At 64.6% G+C, this 18978-nt stretch overlaps 2 protein-coding genes across 7 annotated transcripts; both read right to left on the bottom strand.

Moving 5' to 3' along the window:
* Positions 1–29: 29 nt before the first annotated feature.
* Positions 30–7154, bottom strand: STMN4 (stathmin 4). Of its 6 annotated transcripts, none has more exons than XM_054195573.1 (6): positions 7033–7154; positions 2943–2993; positions 2366–2461; positions 1563–1768; positions 1179–1370; positions 30–214 (listed from the first exon to the last, which is right to left on the bottom strand). In XM_054195573.1, exons 1-6 carry the CDS (start codon positions 7076–7078, stop codon positions 155–157), a joined length of 651 nt encoding a protein of 216 aa, XP_054051548.1. In that variant the 5' UTR covers positions 7079–7154; the 3' UTR covers positions 30–154. The 6 variants fall into 6 exon arrangements, with proteins under 6 accessions (XP_054051548.1, XP_054051547.1, XP_054051546.1 ...); XM_054195572.1 differs by having other exon boundaries at positions 1563–1771; XM_054195571.1 differs by lacking the exon at positions 30–214 and adding an exon at positions 261–675.
* Positions 7155–12424: 5270 nt separating this feature from the next.
* Positions 12425–18261, bottom strand: TRIM35 (tripartite motif containing 35). Its single transcript, XM_054195525.1, has 7 exons — positions 18140–18261; positions 16667–17114; positions 15587–15682; positions 14958–15188; positions 14759–14781; positions 14172–14293; positions 12425–13174 (listed from the first exon to the last, which is right to left on the bottom strand). Exons 1-7 carry the CDS (start codon positions 18226–18228, stop codon positions 12609–12611), a joined length of 1575 nt encoding a protein of 524 aa, XP_054051500.1. The 5' UTR covers positions 18229–18261; the 3' UTR covers positions 12425–12608.
* Between the last annotated feature and the right edge of the window lie 717 nt (positions 18262–18978).

An 18978-nucleotide genomic window follows, 5' to 3' on the forward strand; every position in this document is an offset into this window, starting at 1 on the left:
CACCCTCCCCGAAACGAATAGGATGGCTTCACTGGTCAACTCTTTACATTCACGAACAAAGAAAGCAGAGGAACGTCCACCCTTCCACCATCCGACCTTGCGCTGCGGCAGCCTCCGCCACCTCCCCGGAGCTGTCAGTCCAACCATCGCCTCTTTACCTGGAGGCTTCTTCCTTGAGCTCCTTGTTTTTCCTCACTTCTTCCGCGTGTTTGTCCTGTGGGAGGGGGGTGGGGGAGTAGGAGGGAAGGAGGAGGGGGGGACACGCGTTAGCTGGACGGACTTCGGGGTCCCCACGGGCGGGCCAGCGGCTTCGGAGGGGTTCGAAGGCACGAGGGCGTTTTGCGAGGTTCATCCCCGGAGGGACACCACCGATGGGTCAACAGCGTCCTCTCCTCCCCTCTGGGGTGTTTTAAGGACTGTGGAGGCACTCAGGGACAGATTGTCCTCGCCCTCTAGCTAGGAGGTAGACGTCAACCAGACGGGATGGACCGGGAGCCCCAAGGAGATGGGGTTAGCTCGGATTGTCCTTCATTATCTCGTGCTCTCTGCCTCTGACCCAAGGCTAGCTGAGGCGTTTGGAGAAGGGCACTGGGCGAGCTCCTTGCAGAAGGGATGTTTTGGAGGGAGCTGGAGGTGGTGAGGGTGGGACCTTCCGTGCTGAGGTTGGGAACAGACCTGCTTCGGGGAGAGAGAAGAGGTCTGCACAGGCTGGCAGGGTGGAAGCATCTCCTAGAATGGCAGCACGGACCCCTCCAGCTCCGCCGGGGAGCTGACGGCTCCATGGCCTCTGGGGAAGGGGCCAGGGGAAGGTCTACCACCCGGGAGGTGGAAAAATTGCCAGCGGTGGGTCAAGGCCATTAGGGTGGGACACGGGGAAAGCAAAGGCTTTGCATGTCTGCGGACAAGATACGGGTCCCAGCTCTCCACCCACCAACCGCTCGTGAGCCTATGGACACGTCAGGCTCTGTGGGTCCCTGGTCAGGACCCCCCACCCCAGGTGGGACGTTGTGTTTGGATATCGCTGCATGGTGGGAAGGGAAGAGGGAGTCCCCGCTTTGGTGGTGTCCCCAAGGGGAAATGCCACCCCAAGAACCATGCAGGGTGCCCAGGTGTCCTGTGACACCCTCCTGGACCGGTGCCCCAGCTCATCCCCCCCTGCCTCCCCACCATGCACTCACCTTCTCCTGCAAGCGCTCCAGCATGGCTGCTAAATGGGCCTCGCGGTTCTCCTTGTTGGACTCCATCTTCTGTGCCAGCTTCTCTTTGGCCATTTTGATGAAGTTGTTGTTCTCCTCGATCGCCTTCTGGATGACCTCCCGCTCGTGCTCCCGCTTCTCCGCCAGATGCTTCAGCAGCTCAGCCTCTTGGTACTGCGTGGGCAAAGCGGACACGATGGCCATGTGGACCATGGGTTCCTTACCCTCCTGGCCAAAACCATCCCCTCTAAACTCAGCAACGTCCCCAAAGGTGGGTGCACCTTGCTGAGCACCCCAAGTGCAAGGTGGCGTGTCCCCATGGCACGTCCCCCTGCTGCGGTACCATGCGCGAGTTGCTGGACTTACCTTCCTCCTCTCCTCCGCTGCCTCCAGCTTCTTCTGGATCTCTTCCAGGGATGGGTCGCGGCGCCGGGGCAGGGAGGCGTTGAACTCGGGGATGCCATCGAACGATGGGGGCTTCAGGATGACCTCAAAGGACTGACCCGAGGTCCGCTTGTTGAGCTCGATGACTTCCATGTCGGAGATGACGCACCAGGTGAGGTCTACCGTGTCTGCTGGGAGAGTGGCACGGGCTGACCGCCGGCACGGGTGCATCCCACTCCAGTGGGAAACCATCCCGGGGTCCCACAGCCCCCTCAATGTACCACCACCTTCCCCAGTCCCCACGGGTTCCACCCAAATCCCCGCACACCCCGAATGCACCCCTGCGGTTCAGCCCCAACGTCGTGGGTTGGGGCAGGGACTTCAAGACACCCATGGAGGGGGCTGAGCTGGGAATATTTGGGCAAGCTGAGGGGCTGGGCAGCCCCTCGAGGGAGAAGCGAGCAAGCAGGGCAACGTTCAGCCCTGCTTTGAGGACTGGGAATGGGACCGTGAAGACCAGATCCCCCCGCAGCTGGCCGGGAAGAGCCCCCCCGAGGCTGGGCATCCCCCTCCGTCGCCGCTGTCGCCTCTGGACCCGCCGACATGAATCAGGCTGAATCACCCGGCGCCGTCTGCCTAAAAATACCGAGCCCACGCCTGGCGCTTCGTGCAGCGGAGCCGTGGTGGAGGGCGGGGGGGGGGGTGCTTGTACCAAGGTGGGGGGTGTCTGCCTCCCCCACCATCCGTGTGCATCCTTCGTCCATGGGCGGGCAGCAGGCTCCTACCTTCATACGTGTACGTCGGCTTGTTCAGGGGGTCCGAGAGGAAACAGGAGCAAAAGAGGGAGACGAGGGGCAGCTCCTTCATCTTCTCTTTGTAAGCTGGGAAGAGATGGTGGGACGGGGGTCAGAGGGGTGTGGGGGGGTCCTGCCGGGTGTCCAGGGCAGGGGCTGCCACGCGCCAGGGAAGGGCTGGGACGGAGGCGGTGGCTGGCACCGAAGTTTGCCCAGATATTGCAAACAGAGTGATCTGGGTGGGGGGAAGCAAGGTGTGCAAAGGGGAAACTGAGGCATGAAGGGGGGGTGGGGAGGGGGGCGTGTTTTACTCATGGCCACATGGGTGGTGTCTGTCCTGGTGTGTTCCCCACACGCACGAGCCCTCCCCTGTCACCACTTGGGTGCTGTGAGCGTCCCAGGGCAGGGGTTAGCCCGGGGTAGGGCCAGCCCTGGGCGGGGGTTGGATGGGGCCCCACTCAAACTAGGGGTGCCCCAGCATGGGGTAGGTGCCAGGGTTGGGTTCATGGGCATGGGTGAACCGTGCTGTCCCCCTGTCCCCACGCGCAGCCCCGCGATGGTGCCGTACCAGCCAGAGTCATGGCGTGGAGATCCTTGGGCGTCTGCAGCAAGAGCGTTCCTGGGGGAAAGAGAGAGAACAGGTTCAGTGTGAGGTGTCCTTGGGGCTGGGGACATCCCCTGGCCCTGCCCACCCATGTCTGCCCACCGTGGGGTGTCCCAGAGGCTGGGGGCATCCCCTCGCCCTGCCTGTCCCCTGCAGGCAGTGGGACATCTGCCCACGCATGGCCTTGGGAACAGGTTGGGGTTGCTGTGGTGGGCACCATCTGGTGTGATGTGATGGGGACGTGCTGTTGGGTTGAGCACACACTGGTGTGGTGTGGTGTGAGGGACACACTGGTGCGATGGGCACACGCTGGTGCGATGTGATGGGGACGTGCTGTTGGGTTGAGCACACTGGTGTGGTGTGAGGGACACGCTGGTGTGGTGTGATGCGATGGGGATGGGAACACACTGGTGCGGTGTGAGTGACACACAGACGTGGTGTGATGTGGTGGGGACATGCTGTTGGGTTGGGCACACGCTGGTGTAGTGTGATGGGCATGCGCTGGTGAGGTGGGAACACACTGGTGTGGCGTGAGGGACACTGGTGCGATGGGCACACACTGGTGTGATGGGATGGGGAGGTGCTGTTGGGATGGGGACACACTGGTGTGAGGGACACACCGGTGTGATGGGCAGGCAGACGTGATGGGGACGTGCTGTTGGGTTGGGCACACGCTGGTGTGGTGTGAGGGACACACTGGTGTGACGGGCACACAGATGTGGTGGGTACGTGCTGTTGGGATGGGGACACACTGGTGTGGTGTGATGGGCGTGCACTGGTGAGGTGTGAGGGACACAGCGGTGCGATGGGCACACGGATGTGGTGGGTACGTGCTGGCGGGATGGGGACACACTGGTGTGGTGTGATGGGCACGTGGTGGTACGCTGAGATGGGCACACGCTGGTGTGATGGGGACACACACACACACAGAGCTCGTGTCTAGAGAGCGCCAGTCCTCAGCTCGCCCCTTGCCAGAAAACACGCAGGGGGGCTGACGCACCGGGACCCTCTCCCACACCCCACCGGCACCCTCTCCGGGGGTCTTTGTGGCTGTGGGTCAGGCGTGGGGGCATCCCGGGACCCCCGCCCATCCCCGGGGTGCAGAGCCCCGGGGCGAGCGCAGGACCCAGCGTTGGGGCGGCAACACCCAGAGCCTCATTAAGGCCCGGATAATCCCAGGCTGTCCCCCTTTCCCAGGGTTTCTGGGGACACAGACGGGATGTCGGCGCCACCAGAGGCGGTTTCCGGGTGGAAATGCCCTTCCCGGCTGTGCCAAAGTGGGGGCTGAATTTGGGTTTTGGAATTATCCACGGCTTTTGTTTCTAATGGTAAAAAAAAAATAAATAAATCCGTTTTAAAAATAAGGACTCTTAAATCCTCACAGCTTCCCCCAGGGAAGGGACAACCCCCCCCCCTCCCTGCCGTGGGCATCCTGGGGCTGCCAGGGCACTGCCAGCTCCCGCAGCCGCAACACACCCCGACCCGGTTGGAACTGGGGGATCCCGAGAAATCCCCACCCCTTGTCCCCCGTCCTGCCGGCATCAGACGCGGGGAATCATTCAAATAACCCCCCCGCAGCTGCCGGGGAGGGGGGGAAATGGGGACAAAACGGGGACAGGGTGACGGAGGCACCACCCCGGAGATGCTCCCCCTTTTCTGGGTGATGCCCTGAGCGGGGGCTGGTTGAGTTTGGGGGTTCCCAGGGTTGTACCCCCCCCCCCCCCCCCGGGCTTTCCCCTTGGGTTTGCTCCGGGTGGCTCCTGCCAAGCGCGGTGGGGATGCTCCGGTGGCTCGTGTCCCCACACGAGGCTGTGCCCGGAGCTGCGACAGCCCGGCAGGCAGGCAGCCAAAGCCTTTGCCATCCCCATCCCTCCCCCGCTCCTTCCATTATCACCCCAATTCCTCATTTTCCCTGGGCTCGCTGGGGCGGGGGGGGGCGGGGGGACCTGGATGCATTTCATGCCACAAAAACCTTTCTTCCAGGCGTTCCTGCCCTGGCTGGAGGGGGAAATGCAGAGATCCCCCCCCCACGTCAGACCCAAAATGGGGAGGAGGATGGGGTCCGTGCAGAGACCCCCCCTCCGTCAGACCCAAAATGGGGAGGAGGATGGGGTCCATGCAGAGACCCCCCCCTCCGTCAGACCCAAAATGGGGAGGAGGATGGGGTCCGTGCAGAGACCCCCCCCTCCGTCAGACCCAAAATGGGGAGGAGGATGGGGTCCGTGCAGAGACCCGCCCCGTCAGACCCAAAATGGGGAGGAGGATGGGGTCCGTGCAGAGACACCCCCCCGTCAGACCCAAAATGGGGAGGAGGATGGGGTCCGTGCAGAGACCCCCCCCTCCGTCAGACCCAAAATGGGGAGGAGGATGGGGTCCGTGCAGAGACACCCCCCCGTCAGACCCAAAATGGGGAGGAGGATGGGGTCCGTGCAGAGACCCGCCCCGTCAGACCCAAAATGGGGAGGAGGATGGGGTCCGTGCAGAGACCCCCCCCGTCAGACCCAAAATGGGGAGGAGGATGGGGTCCGTGCAGAGACCCCCCCCCCTCCATCAGACCCAAAGCGGGGAGGAGGATGGGGTCCGTGCAGAGACACCACCCCCACCACCACCCCCGTCAGACCCCAAACAGGGAGGAGGATGGGGTGGGTCCATTCCGGGGGGTGCCACCAGCTGTGGAATTGGGGGTGGGGGTGAGTTGGAGGCGGGGGGGGAGGTTGGCCACCAGCCCCACTCCTCCTCGCTGGATGAAGATGCTGGTCGAGGCGTTTGGAGGCTCCTCCAAGAAGACCCCCACCCCCCCCTCCCCGTGCTGAGCCCCCTCCCTCTCTGCCTCCCAGCCCCGTTGCCCCCCCCCCCCACCCCAAACCAGTACGCCCAGCCCAAGGGGAGCAGGGTGTGGTTGGGGGTCTGTCACCCCCAGGTTAAACCTGTCCCCCCCAGGCTGAAAACCGTCCCCCCCCCGCCCCCCAGGCTGAAAACCCGTCTCAAACCCCCAGGGCGGGGAGGCTGCGGGAGCGATCCTGCTCCCAGCGAGGCGCACGTGGCAGGGAGGGGGCCCGATCCCACTCCAAAGGGCTGGGACCCCCTTTCACACCCCCACCGAGGCGGTGGGGACCCCCTCCCCCCCCCGCCCCCTCGCCCCATTTCCCATCCCCTTCCCTGGGAGAAGCCCCCAGCGATGGAGGGAAGGGATGGAGAGGCGGAGGGGGCTGCCTCCCTTGAAGCTTGGCGAGCGATGGATGCTTCCCCCCCCCCCGACATCTCCGGGGGAGAGGCAGGATGGCAGCCGCCTCCTCCCTCCCTCCCTCCCCCTCGTTTTTCCGCCCCCCCTCCCTGGAATAAATATTTCAGCGCCTGCTGAGAGCGGGTCACCTCCGCCAGCATCCTGCCACCATCAATAATTCAGCCCGGTCCTGCCCTCCGGGGTGGGGTTGGGGGGCTCCGCACCCCATTTTAAGGGGGGGGGGGGGTGGGTGTCCCGGGGAGGCGACGCCCCCCCCGGGGTTGCCGAGGACGCTGGTGGTGCGCGTCCCCCGGGGATGCGGGGGGCGAGGAGGAGGATGCTGAGCTCCATCCCTGCATCCCCGCAGCGTGGGGGCGCCCCACCCCACCCCCCCCCCCCCACCACCCGTGGCAGGGCAGGATGAGGGGTGCGGAGGTAAAAGGGGGCGCGGGGGGGGATGTCTCGGCTGTCGAGAGGAGGAGGGGGGGGGGAAAAGACCCCCAGGCTGATGGCAAAAGCCCCGCCGGGGGGGGGGGTCCGTTCCTGCTCGGGTGGGTGGCGATGAGGCGGGGGGAGCACCACCCCAAAAAGGGGCGAGAGCGCGGGGGTGGGCTGGGGGCTGCCCCAAGCCGGGGGGAGGGTGAATGCTGGAGGGATGTGGTGGGGTTTTGGGGGACACAAAGAGGGGGGTCGCGGCCAGAGAGCGACATCCAGGGACCCCCTGGAAAAAAAAAATCCTCCCCCCCACCCCAAAAACTTTTAAACCAAAAAACACCACCCCCCCACACACACATATTAAACAAAATTCTCGCCCCCCATCAGGACACTCACCCCACCGCCGGACCTCGGGCTGCTTCTCCGCGCTCTCCGGGCTCATTTAACGCGGGGCGCGGGGGTCTGCGCGGAGCATCCCAGGCGGGGCGGGAGCGGGGGGGGGTCCCAGCGCCTCCCCCCTCCATCCCCTCCCCTCGCCCCCCCCCTAAATGACATCACCTCCCCGGCCGGCGATTGGCGCAGCAGCACCGCCGCCCCTGATTGGCCGGGGGACTGTGCGAACCGGGGACCAGCCCGGTGACATCACGCCCAGCAGCTATTTTCGGGGCTGGGCCCGAAAAAAAAAAAATTAAAAAAAAAAAAATTAAAAAAAAAATAAAAAAAAAAATAAAAGGGGAAAAAAAAGGAGAAAAAAATTAAGAATTAAACCCGATATTTTTAATTTTTTTAATTTTTTTTTTCTAATAAAATCCTAGGGGAGAGATAAAAAAAAAAAAAGGACATTAAAAAAAGGGAGGGAAAAAAAAAATTATAAAAGGCGGGGGAGGGGGTGGGTAAGGGGCCGGATTCGGCCCAAAAAAGCGGTTTTTGGGGGGGTTCTGGGGGGAAGACGATGGGGTGAAAGGGCTGAGCGCAGGGTGGAAGGGAAGCTCCAGCTTTCTGATGGAGCAGGACAAAGCTGGAGAGGGACAAAGTGACAAAGAAGGGGACCGGGAGGGTTTAACAGAGCCCCGGTGGCAGCTCCAAAGGGGACAACCCCCCCCAGCTCCGCTTCCCTGGACCCCACGCGGGATGTGGGGTGTCCTCTCCGTACTGGGGAGCGATGGGGTGCCTTCTCCATCCTCCCGGGACGTGTCCCAAGCCTGGCGTGACCGGTTCCCAGCCCCGAAGCCACGTGAGGACCCGTTTTCCTCCTCCAAACCGGGCAATGGGACCTCGGAGAGGCCGAGTCCCAGATCCTGAAACTATTCTGGTGCGACGCCGGGGCGAGTGGGGGGGTCCCCGGGGAGCCCCGCCAGAGCCAGGGCATCTCTCAGGCTTGTGTCCTTCCCAAAACCCGACTCTCCTTTCCCCATCTCCGCTTTGTCCCGGCCTATTTATCACCGACGGCTCCGTCTGACGGCGAGCACGAGCCCGGCACCTCCGGGGAACCGTGCGGGTATATTTAGGCACCGGTTCCCACCGTTACGCCACGAGCATCAGGGCAGTTGTGGGAGGAGGTTGTTCCCCCCTCCCGTGCCCTGGAAAACGAATCTAGGGTGGCTTTGCAAAGCCCGTGGCCTCAGGACACGGGGAAGGACAGGGTGACCCAGCTGGAAACCGGTGACAGCGCCTGGGTGACACCGCAGCTCGTGGTGGGGTGTCTGTGACACATCCCGGTGGAACTTAACGGGGCAAGGCGTCCCTCCCGAAAGATTCTCGGATGGTGGGGCATTGAGCGAGCTCTGTGCAGGACCCCCCCCGCCCCAAGCTCGGCAGGGTTTGGGTGCCCGTGGGACACGCGAGGAGGTGCAGAGGGGACAGAGCACAGCCCCGAGACCGAGGGGGCCAAGGGGACGAAAGAGTCGAGGCGCAGCAGCCAAGTGGGGGACAAAGAGCCATTGTGGGGACCCACGTGGCCGCAGGACGGTCCCCGCCGTGGCTGGCACCGGGATGTGTGACACCCCGTGGTGGGGGTGCAGGGGGCTCTGCTCAAATGCTCCTTTGAGCTCCCCACGGGTTCTGGTTCAGGGCACAAACCCCTCCTGCCCCGCCATGTTGATGGCCACAGGCTACCTGCATGGCTGGCTGTGGTCGCTGGAGCTGGAGGAGACGCTGGGAGCCCTGGGGGGGTCACATCTGTGACACATCTGTGCCTCCTTGTCCCCCAGCTCCACAGGATCAGCGTTTGGGGGGGAAAGAGCTTGGTTTGAGCTCCTGGAGCCCCTGTGTAAGGCTGTGGCTCTGGGGACGCTTGGTGGCCACCATCCCCTAAGGGCTGTCACCCTCCACCCCGCAGAGCCTCCCGGGGACCGCTCTGCTCCGGCAGCACGTGCTGCTCTAAAATAAAGGCGGCGCAGGAAAAAGGAGGCCAAGGAGATTTGGGTCTCCCCAGGGCGATGGGGACTGCAGGCTGCCACAGGCCACCACCCGTCCCCAGGGTGTCAGCCTGGCGTGGGGCTGTCCCCAGCTCCGGGGTGGGACACGGCAGGAGGTGGCTTGGGGGGAGCTTGGTTATGGAGCCAGGCTGATGCTGGGGGGAGAAAGAGCCCCAGCAGCAGAGGATGCTCTCAGAGGGAAGCCTTGCGCCATTGAGTCTCACTGGGATGTGTCATAGATGCCCCACCATGTGTCACACAGGGGATGTCACCTCCCCTTTCCAGCTGGGTCACCCTGCGGCCAGAGGAGGCCATGGGAGGTGAAGGGTTTGCCTCCTCCCATGGCTGCAGCATGCTGGCTTCGGGAAACTTGCTCTGCATCCCAGTACCAGCGTCCAAACCCTTCCCGGCACAGGCCGGGGGGGTGGGAGAGATGGGGGGAACCTTTCGCCATGGGACCCATCTGCAGCCTGTGGTCCATGGGCCTGGAGCACAAGGACAGCCATGCGGGAGGGCCCCTGTGTCCTGGGAGGGACGCGGCACCCAAGGGAGACCCTAAGGACCTAAGGGTACATGATGTCCCCCCCCCCGCCAAGCCCTTTCCCACGCTTCAACTGTGCTGGGGGTGGGGGGGTTGCAGGTCTGGACGTGGGCTCTGCATCCCCCTCCCCCTGGATTCCTCTCTCAGGACAACTCCAGCCTCCCCCCAGAGGTTCAGCATCCCCAGATCCTTCAAGGAAGGAGACCCACGGGGTTGGGTCTTCCGAAGGATTCCTGGCCCTGGGAAGAGCCGGAGCAGATCCCGGCCATCACTCCCAGGGCACGGGCTTAGCCCCAACCCGCCTGTCCCAGCGCTGGGGACCCGGTGCAGGATGTGTCCCCAGGACCCTGCACCCCCCCAACTTACCCGAGGTCTGGCGACCTGGTGTGGGACCCATCCCCAGGATCCCGCATGCCCCCTGTGCTGTCCCGTCTCTGGGGACCCGGGTGCAGGATGTGTCCCCAGGACCCTGCATCCCCCCCGAGCTGCCCGAGGGCTGGGGACCCGGTGTAGGATGTGTCCCCAGGACCCTGCATCCCCCGGGCTGGCAAAGGGCTGGGGACCCGGTGTAGGATGTGTCCCCAGGACCCTGCATCCCCCCGGCTGCCCCAGCGCTGGGGACCCGGTGCAGGATGTGTCCCCAGGACCCTGCATCCCCCCGGCTGCCCCAGCGCTGGGGACCCGGTGCAGGATGTGTCCCCAGGACCCTGCATCCCCCCCGGCTGCCCGAGGGCTCCACACCCCCCGGGAAACCTCCTTTGTTGGCGGGGGGTGGTGTGTGTGTCCCCCCACTTCGTCCCCATCGCTCCGGGATGCGCCGTGCCCCGGCGCTGGCTGGTACCCGGGGAGAGGGAGGGCGAGGGGGGGCGGGGGGGGGGGGAGGGAGGCGGGGAAAAGGTGCTGTCCTCCCCCGGATTGGGCAGAAATGACATCATCGCCGGGCTGCCAGCCAATGGGAGAGCCGCCTGCTCCTCCGAAATATCGCCCGTCCCTATAAATCAAGGGGGGGAGATGCGGGGGGGGGGTTCAGTACAGTCTGATGGGGGGGGGGGGGGGGGGGGCGTGTGTGTGGGGGGGGGGGGGGGGGGGGGGGCTTCATTGCAGCAGCCCCCAGCCCTCCCCTGCTTGGATTCACGCCCCCTTTCCCCCCCCACACCCGTGGACCAGGGGTTCCAGGGTGGATGGGGGTGGGCATCCCGAGCATCCTGGATGCTGTCGATCCCCATCCTCCTGAGGAGCCGCCAAAAACGATGCTAAAAAAACGCTAGTGCTACCAATAATAATAATAATGATTTATGAGATCCTTCTGATTGCTGCGAGGAGGAAGGTTTGAGCCTGGAAAAGGTCCTGCCGGTACCCAGCGTGTCCCCGGGTGGGATCTCAGGATGCGATGGCTGCAGAGGAGGGTCCCAGGGAAAACCCGCCTGTTCCTTATGGGAGGTTCCCCCAAATTTGTGCTCCAATGTCGGATGCGCGAGCAAACGTTCAGTCCCGGGGAGACACCACCCGCGGCTGCAGGGTTTAACTCCCCGCTTAAAGCCGGTTCTCTGCCCCTGTGGGGATGGGATTGAGCTCAGGGGGAGACGCAGGTACCATTTATTACACTAAAAAAAAAAAACCCGCGGAGGCTTGGGGAGCCGAGCAGTTCATTAATTCATATTGCCTCCTGCAAAGCAATTTTTCACAAAACGCTTCAGTTTCGCCATCCAAAGCGATGCCTCATTTCACCCTTTATTGCCGTTTTTACGCCAGGCACCTGCTCTGGCAGCCGCGGGAGGGAAACGCTCCCTTTGGGCCTGGCAAAGAGAAATTCCTCGTCCTGCTCCAGCCCTGGCGACTCAAAGGAGCTTCGCCGGCTTTTTATTATTCCCAAATAACGCCTTAATTGTGCCTCAGTTGGCTGCAGGGTGCCCAAATTCCCAGGCGCCGCCAGCTTTTTGGGAGGCGACGGGCAGCATCAGGACGCGGCGCAGGGAGGGAGATGGGATGCTCGGGCCGGTGTTCCTCCTTTCCCCGTATCCGGGGATTGCTCAGCTGGAGATAGATAACGTCACCCGACGTAAGGGAGGCAGAGGACCCCCGGGGTCGCCCCCGCACCGCATGCCTCCGTCAGCTCCCTTTTGTTTTTCCGCCACCAGCTCTCGTTCCTAAGGAGCATCCTATGCAGATGGCGAGAAACCATGGAAACCAGCCGCTAATAGCGGCATCCCGCCAGCGAGGTCCCGGCCGGGCAGCGTGGCCCACCGGGCACCCTCCCTGTCCCCAGGCCACCACCTTTCAACCCCCAGCGCTCACCAGGATGGAGGAAAAAGCCTTTTTGGCACGTTATGATGGGGCTGGACCCAGCCCGGGGTGGCAGAGGGTGGGTTTTTTTTGACTCCCTTCATCCCACCTCCGAGCCCCCTCCTCCACCTCCAAAGACCAACCGCGCGTTATCCCCCGAGTCCCGGAGCTGGGGATTTATGGAAAAGCCCCTCGGAGGGGTAAAAGCCGCAGGGAGAAGGGTTGGAGGAGATGGGTTGTTACTCTCAAGGATGTCCCCCTTCATGGTTTTTCTTGCCGAGGGGAAACGCACGCTTCTGCCTGCATCTGTCAGGCCGTGCGGGACCTCGCCGTCCCCAAGGTCTGTGGGCAAAAGTCACCGTCCCCTGCTTCACCCACCGCAGGGAGACTTGGAGCCCTGCAAGCTGCAACGCTCGTACAAGCTTGGAAAAGCCCCCAGGTGATTTAATTTACTATTTCCAGCCCCCCGGCACCTCCCCGAGACCTTCTCAGCTTTGATCCACGACGGAGAGGGGCAGGAAAGGAGCCAGGGCAATTCAGGCAGAGAAGTGCGGAGCCATACGAGAACAGCCGCATGTTTATTAATGATTTAAAAAAAAAAAAATGAAGCAATACATACATACATACCTTTTGCCCCCCCCTTTTTTTTTTTTTCCAAAGGAAAGTTGAAATAAAGCACCTGGAGAACCCCAAATGCAGGCAGAGGCAGTGGCAGCAGGAGATGGTGGCCCCTAGACGGGGACATCCTCATGGACGCGGACCCGGAGGGGACAGATGCGGAGCGCTTTGGGCAGCGTGCCCTCCGGCCGCGCCCCCACGTAAAAATAAGGGAAGACGGTGCCGCCGAACTTCTCGTGGAAGGTGTAGATGTGGGTCTGGGCGTCGGCGTCGTAGAAGGAAAGCTCCCCTTCGTTGCAGTCCAGCTCCACCCGGATCCGCCTCAGGTCGCCCACCACCACCTCCGAACGCGCCAGGTTGGATGCTTGGCACGTCTCGCTGTCCTTCCCAGGCAAGTGGTAGATGTACCAGAAGCCGGAGCGAGCATCGTGGTGCAAGCTCCAGCGGGTGCCACCGCAGGGCCGGGCCACCCCCACCCGCCAGTTCGTGATGCCACCCAGGTCCACCTCCCAGGTGTGGAAGCCAGTGGAGAAGCCGCGGGAGCCCAGGATGCAGGGGGCCGAGGCGAAGCGCTCGGGGTTCTCCACCAGCAGCTTGTAGCCCTCGTTGGTGATGCTGGTGAGGTCCTCAGACACTGAGAGCCAGCAGCCCGCGGAGTTGGGGTTGAAGCTGAAGGGGACTGTGGTGGGGACATGCGTGTTAGGAGCCTGGCTCACTGCAGGGATGAGCTTACAGGGGGCACCACGGCCCTGAAGGTATCCATCCCTCCCTAACCCACCTCACCACGGAGAAATGCACCCTCCAGTGCTTCCCTTTTGGGGTGTAAGTGCCCCAGAGCACCCTCTGTGCTCTCCAGTTCTCTTCCCCAAGGCTCATCAGCTGTGGGCATGGCTGCTCCATGCTCCTCTTCTCTCCTGCACCCACCACCCCTGGGGCTGCCCCATGCAAAGGTTGCTTTAGCCATAGAATCACAGAATGGTTTGGGTGGGAAGGGACCTTAAAGCCCACCCAGTGCCACCCCCTGCCCTGGGCAGGGACACCTCCCACCAGCCCAGGTTGCTCCAAGCCCCGGCCAACCTGGCCTTGAACCCCTCCAGGGATGGGGCAGCCACAGCTTCTCTGGGCCACCTGGGCCAGGGGCTCACCCCCCTCACACCAAAGGATTTCTTCCCAATAGCTCATCTCAATCTCCCCTCTTCCAGTGTAAAACCCTTCCCCCTCGTCCCACGGCTCCCCTCCCTGCTCCAGAGTCCCTCCCCAGCTTTCCTGGAGCCCCTTGAGGGACTGGCAGGGGCTGGAAGGTCTCCGCGGAGCCTTCTCTTCTCCAGGCTGAACCCCCCCAGCTCTCTCAGCCTGTCCTCCCAGCAGAGGGGCTCCAGCCCTCCCGGCATCTCCGGGGCCTCCTCTGGCCCCGCTCCAACAGCTCCGTGTCTCTCCTGTGCCGAGGCCCCAGCGCTGGAGGCAGCACTGCAGGGGGGTCTCCCCCGAGCGCAGCAGAGGGGCAGAATCCCCCCCTCGCCCTGCTGCCCACGCTGCTGGGGATGCAGCCCAGGCTGCGGGGGGGTTTCTGGGCTGCCAGCGCACGGTGCCAGCTCATGGCCAGCTTTTCATCCACCAGCCCTGGGACAACCACCCTTTGGGGAGGACCCACGTGTCCCCCAGGCCCAGCACCTCACCTACAGTGATGGTATCCAGCATCTTCTTCCACACGTTGTACTGCAGCGAGCCCAGGTACTTGGCGACATCGAGGAGCATCCCTGAGGGCACAGCCTCAGGCTCCTCGGCCGTGCAGGCGATCCTTGGGCAGGGGCAGAGGACGGAGACGGGTCAAGGATGGAGGAAGAGTCTGGGCTGGGTCTCCTGGCACCTTGTGTTTTGGAAGGGACTTCCCCACCAGCACCCCACACCTCCTCGTGGGCTTTCCCCATAGCTTGCTCTCACCCCAGGAAGGTGGTGAATCACCCCAGGAGGGTCCCAGTACCAAATTCTCCCCACCATCAGGGTTTTAACGCTTCCCCCAGGACCTGCAATGCTTCTCTGTGTCAGGATGGACCCCCATCCTGCCCGGAGGCACCCTGGGGTGCTGCCTGGCCTCGGGGACCCCCAGCACCGCCTTCTGCTGGAGCACCAAGAGGGGACAGAGGGCTACAGGAACTCAGTTGGGGCAGAGACCTTGCAGAAGACCCTGTTCAGCCCCATGGAGGGGGTGGCCCCGAGCCCCCAGTGTCACCAGGCAGGGGACGTATCGGGGACTGGGACTTACCTGCGCTTGCGGTTCTTGTGGCTCTGAAAGAGAAGGAGACACCGGGCCATCAGATCCCAAATTACGGGGGGGTCACGGGGGCTTGCAAATGCCCAAAGCATCACCCAGCGCCCTGCTCGCACCCCGGCAGGGGCAGGAGGGTGCCACAGCGAGGGTGACACCCCGCAGGGTACGGGGCAGCACCCTGGCGGGGCCGTACCATGAGGAAGGTGTAGTCGTCCTCCTTGAGGTCCGCCTGGAGCTGGAGGGCTTCGTTGAGCAGGGCCTGTCTCTCCTTCGCCAGCCGCCTCATCTTGCCCTCGATGAGGCCGCGCTTGTGCCGCGTCTCCTCCTGCAGCTGGGCCAGCAGCGCCTTCTCCTCGCCCCGCAGGAAGTCGTGCAGCTTCTCAAACTCCTTCCTGATCCGCTCCTCCAACCGTACCTCTTCCACCTGCCCCATATGGGGACGTGACCACCTCCCTTCGGAGCCCCCGGCTCCCCTTGGCTCCCCCCCCATCCATCCACTTAAACGCTCCTCTGGAGCCCTCCGACCAGCTCCACAGCTCAGGAACTCACCGGGACCACGCTGCCCTCCCAAAATCAACGCGTCCCAGCTGACACAGCAGCCCCATCCCCATCCCTCTGGTCCCCAATTCCCCATCCGAGTCCTTTCCTCCCCTCCAGCATCCCTTCCCGCTCAGGGGCGGAGCAGCCCAGCATGGGTGCAGCGCTCCACCCCATTCCCAGCCGCATTCCTGCCCGGGGTGTGTACATGCATGTGCGTACATGTCCACACATGTGTCAGGATCAGGCCCGTTGCCTGCCCGCCCGCCAGGAGGTACCACGCACCTGGTTGTGTTTGGAAATGGACTCGTAGGAGCGATGCACGGCCCAGAAATCCTTCACCTTATCCCGCAGGGAGGTCTCCATGTACTTCAGCTTGGCCTGCGGGGAGGACATGCCTTCAGCACCCTCGCAAACCTACGCCCGGGGTTCCCAGTGCGGAAAGACAAGAGCCCCAAACCCAGGAGGAGGAGGTTAAGCAGGATCCTTGCTCAATCCACCCTTTCCCCTCCGGCGGCCGAGCTCTGGGGTCAGTTCCACGCTGACCCATCGTGTCCGCACCAGACGCGATGGCTCAAAGCAGCGAGGCAGAGAGGAGCTTTGCTCCACGGCGAATCCTCCCCCTCTGTTTTTAAGCCCTTCTGAGGCCGCGCCGTCAAGCCCCTGCCTGCCCCCGGCAGCCGGCCAAGCCTTGCGAAACATCAGCCCTGCGGCCGCCCCGCCACATTTGAAATCTGGCCAGTTTCCCGCGGGCTGAGTCAGGCCGGGAAACGCGGCGGGTGCTGGCAGGATGCCCGTCTCCTCCTCTTCCTCCTCCCCGCGCAGCCACGGCCCCGTCCTGCCCCGTGGGGCTCGGGGCTGCCTCCCCATCCCGCATCCCTCCCCGGCTGGGGGAATTGTGCAACCTTCCCCCCCGGGGTCCCATCCCAAATAGGCTCCCAACCCCGCGGCGCTGCTGCAATAACCAGTTGCTGCAACAACCAGCGCGGCCGAATCCAGCCCAGCGGAGGGTGAACGAGCCAAGGAAAGGCGGGGACCGGGACAAAGCCCTGGGAGCATCACCCCGCTCCCCCCTCCTGCAGGGCAAAGGGCCGTGCCCCCAGGGGATGGGGTGGCCCTGGGTAATTATTAGGCAGGGAGAGCGTGGGGCGGCGATGCGGCAGGGGCACTCCCGTGGGGGACGCACCCTCGGCAGCGTGGCATCTTTCATCCCGGCACGCCGGCAGGCACAACCACGCCGGGCACGAGCCAAAGCCGTGCGTTGGCAAGTTTGTGCCACGGCCTGCGTGGGTTGTACCCCTCCAGACACTGGGGTCCGTCTCCGTGCCATCTATCCCCCCCCACCCTTCCCGGAGCATCCCTCACCCTGAAATCCGCCGCCACCTCCTGCACCAGCCGCATCTTGTGCCCTTCGTGCTGCTTGGAGCTCTGGCAGACGAAGCACGCCAGCTCCTTGTCCTCCAGGCAGAAGAGTTTGGCTTCTTCTTGATGCAGGGGGCAGAGGACGGACGCCCGGCCCTGCGACTGTCCTTCCTCCTTGAGGATCATCTCTACCAGGTTGTTGAGGGTGTGGTTGACGCGGAGGTCGTCGAAGGAGGAGGTCTCCTTGCAGACGGGGCACACGTGGTGCCGATGCTCCCAGGAGCGGCTCACGCAGGCCTTGCAGAAGTTGTGGCCGCAGCAAAGCGTCACGGCTTCACGGAAAGGCTCGTAGCAGATGGGACACAGCAGTTCCTCCTTGAAGGTGGCCGTGGAAGACGAGGCCGAGGCCACTGAGCTGCTGGTTGAGGGTCTGGCTTCCTTCTCCATGTCACTGTGGAGAGACGGGATGGAAGGATGGAGGGATTGGGGCTTTCCGGGAGCCCCGGCTTGGAAAAACAGCCCCGTTCCTGATGCAATCGGTTTCCTGCCTGTGACTCACCCCGCAGCTCCCTCCCCGGGCAGCCACCCGCCTGAGTGACACCGTCCCGGGCCACTGGCAGCCGCCAAGGGCGGGCAGGCTCCGGCGGGGCCGCGGGAAAGGGCCCGGGGGCGACCGGATGCTGTCTGGGACTTGCCGTGGTCCCGTAGCCCAGCCCCGGGTCCGCCCCCGTGCTCGGACCCCCCCTCACTCCCGGTGCTCTCCCCCGGTTCCCAGAGCAGAACCTTCACCCCTTGGTGCCCCGACCGGGACCCCCAGACCCCGGGGCAGCGCCGGCACCCGGCCCGGGATCCCCGGTGCTCGCCCCCGGCGCCAGAACTTGGCTCCCCAATCCTGTGTCTGCCCCGGCCCTAAACCCCCGCTCCGGTGCCCCGACCGGGACTCTCAGCCCCCAGGGCAGTCCCAGACCGGGACCCCCAGCCCCAGGGTCTGCCCCAGACCCGGACCCCACCCCTAGGAATGCACCGGTGCCCGGCCCTGGCCCCCCAGCCCTGGCCCTCCAGCCCCTGGGATGCTCCCGTGGCCGGACCCCCAGCGCCCGGGGTAGCCCCGGTGCCCCAACCTCGGTGCTGTTCCTGTGCCCGGACCGGGACCCCCAGCTCCAGGGCTGCTTCGGTGCCCGGACCCCCAGCGCCCGGGGTAGCCCCGGACCGGGACCCCCAGCGCCCGCCCGGGGTAGCCCCGGACCCGGGACCCCCAGCGCCCGCCCGGGGTAGCCCCGGACTCCCGCTCCCGGGGGCGCTCCGATTCCCGGGCCGGACCCCCTACCTCCAGGGCTACTCCAGTGCCCGGACTCCAGCCCACGGGGCAGCCCCGGTATCCGAACCCCGGCGCCTCCCGGTGCCCGTGCATGGCGGGGGGGTGCTCAGTACCGTGCACGCCGCGGGGGGTGGGGGGGTGGGGGGGAGTGTCCCTACCTTGCCGAGGGCGGGAGGCAGCTCTTGCAGTGGCCCCTCCGCCGCGACGAGCGGAGGGGGGCTCGGGCGTGGGCGTGCGCCTGCGGCATCCCGGTACCGGGGCTCGTCCGGTGCTGGCGGCAGCGAGGGCACCCGGCGGGGCGGGACGGGGCGGGACGGGGCGGGCTGCGGCCGCCGGGGAGGGCCCTCCCCCGGGCACGGCCCTCCCCCGCCCCACTGCCCCCTCTCCGAGCCTCTCCCGGCCCGGACCACCCCCCCCCCCACCACCCCCCCTCCGCATTTCATCCCCCCTGCTGCTGCTGGGGGGGGGGCATCTTCATCGGGTCACGACTCCCCCCCACCCATGCAGTGACCGTCCAGTTTGACTGTCGCCCCCCCACACACAGTGACTCCAGTGCGGGGTGGGGGGTTTAGGGCTCTCCTGCCCTCCGCCCCCCCACCCCGCCCCGTGGGGCTGGGACCCCTGACGCCCACTTGCTCTGTGATTAGAGGCTCCCGGTGGTCCCGGGAGCCCGGAGCCGAGATGTGCCGAGCGGTGTCTGCCGCTCCCCTGCCCATCCCTGCCCCAAACCCTTTCCCTGCCTCCCACCCCCCACCCCCCACCCCCCGCCCCAGCCTTGGGCCTTTTTGTTGGCATTTCTGCCCTGTGGATCCCGCTGTACCCCAGGGGTACAGGGAGCGAGCCGTCCCGCGGGATCGCCCGTCCCTGAAGCTGGGCAGGGGCCCTGATAGGGACTGGGAGAAAAGTGAAAACTATTCAAGGGCACAGATACCCAGGGAGCAAAAAAAATGGTGTTATTCTGCTCTGGTATGAGAAACATAGCATGAGGCAGGGGAGT

The sequence above is a fragment of the Rissa tridactyla genome, chromosome 3, assembly GCF_028500815.1.
Source record: "Rissa tridactyla isolate bRisTri1 chromosome 3, bRisTri1.patW.cur.20221130, whole genome shotgun sequence".
Lineage (NCBI taxonomy): Eukaryota > Metazoa > Chordata > Aves > Charadriiformes > Laridae > Rissa > Rissa tridactyla.

Coding starts and splice junctions, on each gene's coding strand:
- TRIM35 (XM_054195525.1), bottom strand. CDS start 18,228: ATGCCGCAGGCGCACGCCCACGCCCGAGCCCCCCTCCGCTCGTCGCGG. Junction 15,683..16,666: donor AGGTGGCGGCGGATTTCAGG/GTGAGGGATGCT, acceptor TCCTCCCCGCAG/GCCAAGCTGAAGTACATGGA. Junction 14,294..14,758: donor CACAAGAACCGCAAGCGCAG/GTAAGTCCCAGT, acceptor CCCCTGCCCAAG/GATCGCCTGCACGGCCGAGG.
- STMN4 (XM_054195568.1), bottom strand. CDS start 7,078: ATGAGCCCGGAGAGCGCGGAGAAGCAGCCCGAGGTCCGGCGGTGGG. Junction 2,994..7,032: donor GCCCGAGGTCCGGCGGTGGG/GTGAGTGTCCTG, acceptor TCTTTCCCCCAG/GAACGCTCTTGCTGCAGACG. Junction 1,371..1,562: donor CAGCGGAGGAGAGGAGGAAG/GTAAGTCCAGCA, acceptor TTGCCCACGCAG/TACCAAGAGGCTGAGCTGCT.